General features: G+C 53.5%; 1 protein-coding gene across 1 annotated transcript in view; it reads right to left on the bottom strand.

Annotated features, from left to right (window-relative positions):
* The window catches only part of ANKH (ANKH inorganic pyrophosphate transport regulator), a gene marked incomplete at its 5' end in the record, with an annotated part of 45,237 nt that overhangs the window by 34,538 nt on the left and 5,615 nt on the right, over positions 1–5,084 (bottom strand). Inside the window, one exon of the mRNA XM_030888945.2 lies at positions 456–574. Coding sequence (XP_030744805.2) covers positions 456–574 — 119 coding nt within the window. The remainder of the gene's footprint in view (positions 1–455; positions 575–5,084) is intronic.

Here is a 5,084-nt window from a genome sequence, read left to right as displayed (position 1 = left end):
GTAAACAGGCTCGGAATCCTACCGAGGCAGTTCTGCCCTGTTCTACAGGGTTGCTACGAGTCGGAGTTGACGCTATGGGTAAGGAGTCTTAAGTAGAAGAACTTCAATATCGATCAAAAAGCCAACAGTACTTGCTGAGCGTTTTTGATAATGCAGACCAGTTTGATCTGTGAAAGTGAGCAGCTCTGAGCTAAGGCAGCAAAGCTAGTTCCTAGAGTAATAAAATCCTATCAGTACATCCTGGAGAGCCAAGGCTCTACTGCAGATGCAATGCACGTGTGTGGAGAAAAAGCCTAATCCTGATCCCTTGATCCTGAATGGATTACAAAGGCACTTTCTCTGTGAATCAAATTTTTTACAGACGGGTCCTCAGGCTGCCCACCAGGCCCTTGGCAAACTCAGACAAATCTCAGACGGCTCGCCACGCACGGTGCCCTGCAGCCGGCCCCGCTCACCATGGCATCCATGAAGGGGAAGGCAGCAAGATACAGGAAGGCCTTCCTCGTTTTGCTGCCCACAGACTCGTCCACGTGGTGCAGTTTGTTGATGATGTAGTAGCCGAGGTCGCTGTAAGCTGGGGAGAGAAGACAATTACACATGGGGTCTCTTTATGGGCTTTCACCCCAGACGGTTAACAATTTTAAAGGCGATCCTTGGGTGTGGGAAGTGCTGGTAGTTTAGCAGGTGTCCGTGTTGGGCTTTGAACCAGAAGTCAACAGTTAGAAAACACCAGCCTCTCCAAGGGAGAAAGGCTGGGCTTTCTATCTCAGACAGCCCTGGGGGCAGTTCTGTCCGGCCCTAGGGGCACTCTGAATTGACAGCGACTGGACAGCAGGGAGTTTGGTTTCTGATTGGGATCCTCCTAAGTGGACGGCCCGCTGTCCCCAGGTGTCACGGTGGAACCCTGTTCAGCAGGCCTTTTCCCCAGCAGGATCTGAACCGCCAACCTTCCGGTGGGCAGAGGAGTGTGTTAGCCGGCTGCCCACCAGGGGCTCCATCCACTGCGACGTGTTCTACTTCGCAAATCTCTCTCAGGAGGCTTCTACACTTGGACGGCTGCCTACACTTCTCATTATTGTACCTGCAAGCAGCTTCGACTATTTTGATGTTACATTAAAGAGCATTTCACAAGCAGGCCTGAAGTTTAATGGACACATATACTGTTAGTTACTTACAGGGTCGCGGTAAGCAGCGTCCACTCGATGGCAGTGAGTTTATTTTTGAGTTTACTGAGAGAAAAATCTTAGGTTCTAAGATACCTCTTCTGCCACCAGGTCGATGCTGACTCGCAAGGACCCATAGGCCTGGGCAAAGTGCCTGGCGGTTTCCGAGACTGTGCCTCTTCAAGGGATGACGAAGCCCCGTCCTGCTCCCTCGGAGGCTGGAGGTTCCTAACTGCTGACCTGGTGGTTCTCTCTGGTGTGTCCCTCACACCACCAGGCCACGTAGTTCATAGAACGCTACACCTAGGTTTTCCCCAGTTGTTTTCCTCTCTCCTGAGGTGGGGCGGGCTGCTGGAACCCTACTAAGGAACAGCACATACACCCTGATGCTTCTAAAGCCCCTCCATGCCAGGGCTGGCTCTGTGTGTGACCGGAACCCGCAGTCACCCCCTCCCAGATCTTCCTCTGTTTTGTTCGCAAGGCGTCCCAACAAACACCATCCACAAGAATGAATGCAATCGTAAGCCAAGCTTGAGGGAGCCTTAAAAACTTCTTGGGAAAGTGGAATGAAAAGACAAGGGATTCTAAAGTGCCCCTTGAGGATGAAATCAGCCCTGCCTGAGTTCCTCACGCTGGTCTTCAGCCGTGTGGTCCCTGTTCCGCTTTCTATAAACACGGACCTGAGTGCACTTGACATGTGTGCTGGGAGGTTAGGCAGGAGATGGGGGTCTCACTACAAGAGAAATAAGAAGCTCCCTCTTCCCCGCCCCATCCCATATTTTGGAATTCTAGGGGTGTCCTGATACCATACCAACTGGTGACAAGGAGGGAGCACCCATGCTTGGTGGGGCCAGTCGGACTGTGGGAGGCAAGTCTTGGGGCAACATCAAAGATGATGCCAAGCACCGCGCCCAGGTGATACAGGAGGAAGGGTTTAAGCCCCAAGGGCAGGTGGGAAGGCCCCAAAAGTGTGCCACCAGGGGTAGAGGGGCCTTCAGAACCCGGGAAGGTGGGATTAGTTACAGGATGGGATGGGGTGGGTGGGTGTCTGGGAGTTCCGGTGTCCTCTGCTTGTGACCCGGAAGCCTGCCGAGATGCAAAGTGGACGAGAAGGCTTGTTGAGAGGCCTAGAGGGATAAGGTGACCAGACGTCCTGCTTTTGGCAGGAGAGTCCCGATTTTTGGAAAGAATGCACGAAAAGCTAGGGAACAGTCTATTTGGTCCATATAGACCAAATTTTTAATCAAGAACTCCCCACCCCCCATCAATGGTGTCCCACTTTAAATCTGGTCACCTTACCAGAGGCAGGGAAAGAGGCACTGTGTGCGCACTAGGGTCCCAGGCATCCAGACTGAAGATGCTAGGCCAGAGGCCTGGCTGTGGCACCAGGGTGGAGCAGGGCCTGGGGTGGCTGGCTCAGGGCCCTTTATGGATTTGCAGTCACTACCGTGTTCCCCGTGCTGGGTGGCATGGGGCTGGGCAGGGACCTGGTGGGCAACAGAGAGTTGCCAGCGAGAACGCATGGTGGCCACTGGGATGAGGGAGGACCTCAAGCACTAGATCACTAGATCAGGGCGGCAGAATGGGATCACGGGAGGCTGGGACCCAGCGGGCGTGCAGAGAGGACAAAGCAGCCCTTGTGAGAAGGCTGGACGGATATGGCGTTCCAGCCTTCAAGAGTGGGGTATGCAGGGTTGCTGTGGATTGAATTGTGACCCACCCCCCTTGACCCCTCCGTTTAAAGAAATAGTTGATACCCTAACCTCGAGTGGCATTGTCGGGTAAGCATTGGGCTGCTGACCACAAGGTCAGCAGGTCGAACCCGCCAGCTGCTTGCTCCACAGGAGAAAGGTGAGGCTCTGTTCCTGTAAGACTTAGTCTTGGAAACCGACAAGGGGCTCTGTTCGGCCCTCCAGCGTGGCGGGGTCGGAATGGACTCGGTGGGAGCGAGTTTGGTGTGTTTCTTTATACTCACAGGTGAAATGTAACAACAGTCGTCCACAACGTGACCTAGCTAAGGAGGCCAGGCAAACGTAGGATAGGGCGGGCCCTACACCTCACTACTCCAGTCGTACACCGCAGGTGCCAGGTGAGAATCGCCAACAAGGAGGGGATCGAGGAGGCTGAGGCCCTGCTGTGGACGTTTAACCCCCAGAGCTGTGAGGAAATAAATTCCTGTTCTTGAAGCCGATTCACGGCAGCCCCAGAGGATTGAGTACAACTTGCTGCCCCGAGGGTTTCCAAGCGGCCAGTCCTCCTGGAAGCCAACTAGCTTGGTCCCTCTCTCTGGAGGAGCTTTGAGTGGGTTTGAACTGCTGGCCTTCGGACGCTTTTCCCACGGCACTGGGTTGTTGGGGGCTTTTCTTGAAAGCAGTCCGTGTATGAGACACCAAGACCGTGCAGAATGTCAAGGTCAACAGACCCTTTGCTGATAGACCCACTTATGGCAATGCTTTTGATGGTGAGAGGACACACCCTCTCCCCTTGCCCTCCTCCCGGGCTGGCTCTTCCCACCCAGGTCCCATGCTTGCCTTGGTTTACCTCAAGCTTTCTTACTTGCTGAGAAGAGGGGGAGGGGATTAGAATCTGGTTGTAATTCAGGGAGCTTCCGCCTGCAGAGTGTGGGACCCAGAAGTCTCCCCTCCCCCACGCCCAAGAGCTATTCCCAGCCGGGGTTGGAGGCTGGGCCCAATTTGTTTAAAGTGCTTTGCATGGAGTCCATAATTACCTGGCTAGCTGCCTTAACAACCTTCCTGGGATACAAATTGCGGCACCAAGACTGGTCTGAAACAGCTTGTGTTCCTGAAGAGCAGATTTTTTTTTTTTTTAACGTGAGCATTAAACGTGGTTTCTGAGCAGATGCTCCGGGAATCCAGGAGGGAGGGATGGTCTGAAGGGTATGCCCGTGACCACCCTCACGGGCTGAGTGTTTGGGAGCAGGCTCTCAGACCTTCTGCTATGCCTCTGGGGGGCAATGACCTCCAGTGTTAACTGCCTGCACCCCCTGGGGTTCAGCCTGGAGGGCTGAACCAAGGGTTCTCAACCCTCCCAGCATGGCCACCAGCAGGGGAGGACCTACTGCACACTGCCCTGAGGGGCTAATGGAGCTGGTCTATTGTATTTGCATGAGGTCTGAGGAAAGGTTTCATTTTCCTTTTATGGGCATTTCAGAAATGGGACAATCTGTGTATCCCTAAAAGGCATCTCAGACAGACTTTATTTCAAGGAGCCCTTGGGTGGCACAAATGGTTAACGCTCAGCTGCTAATCAAATGAAGTCCAAGTCCACCCACAGTGCCTCGGCAGAAAGGCCTGGCAGCCTGCTGGTGATAACTGGGCCCCTGGAGCCCCCTGGCACATAAGTCCGTTCTGATGCACACAGGGTCACCCTGAGTCAGCATCAGCTCCACAGTAACTTGTTCATTTAGTGATTGGCTTTATTCTAACGAAAATTCCCAAGCTGCTGGTGCCTGAAGGTCCCAACAAATAGGATCTCCTGAGTGAGCTGTAATCAGTTAAGATGGCCCGGCCCCTCTTTTAGTCCTAGTCCCCTATGTGATGTATTTTAAATTCCGGTTTCTATGCCTATGGTTATCCTGTCATTTTTGAGCATCCTCTGTTGTGGAAATTGAAAGGATTAAGGTGGGGTTAAATTCATTGTTAGGAGATGTGAACCCAGTCTGCAATGACAAAAACCCCACGCCCATCAAAGCCATTCCTAGGTGTATAGGAATCTTCTAAGAAATACAGAGAAATCCCTGGACCATTGGAAGGAGAGCCAGGTGGTGGAGCGTGTTCGAGGTCTGCCTGAAGTGGTGGAGGCTGAGAGCAGGGCCCACCAGAGGCTGCCTGTAGCAGGGAGACCATGGGACTGAGCAGAGGAGCGGCACTGAGACCAGAGGCTGCATGCAGCAGGGAGACC

The sequence above is a fragment of the Echinops telfairi genome, unplaced genomic scaffold (assembly GCF_000313985.2).
Source record: "Echinops telfairi isolate 266 unplaced genomic scaffold, ASM31398v2 ScPeMD7_7469;HRSCAF=8507_1, whole genome shotgun sequence".
Classification (NCBI taxonomy): Eukaryota; Metazoa; Chordata; class Mammalia; order Afrosoricida; family Tenrecidae; genus Echinops; species Echinops telfairi.
Note: the sequence above shows the minus strand (reverse complement) of the source record. Positions and strands in the feature narration are given on the sequence as shown.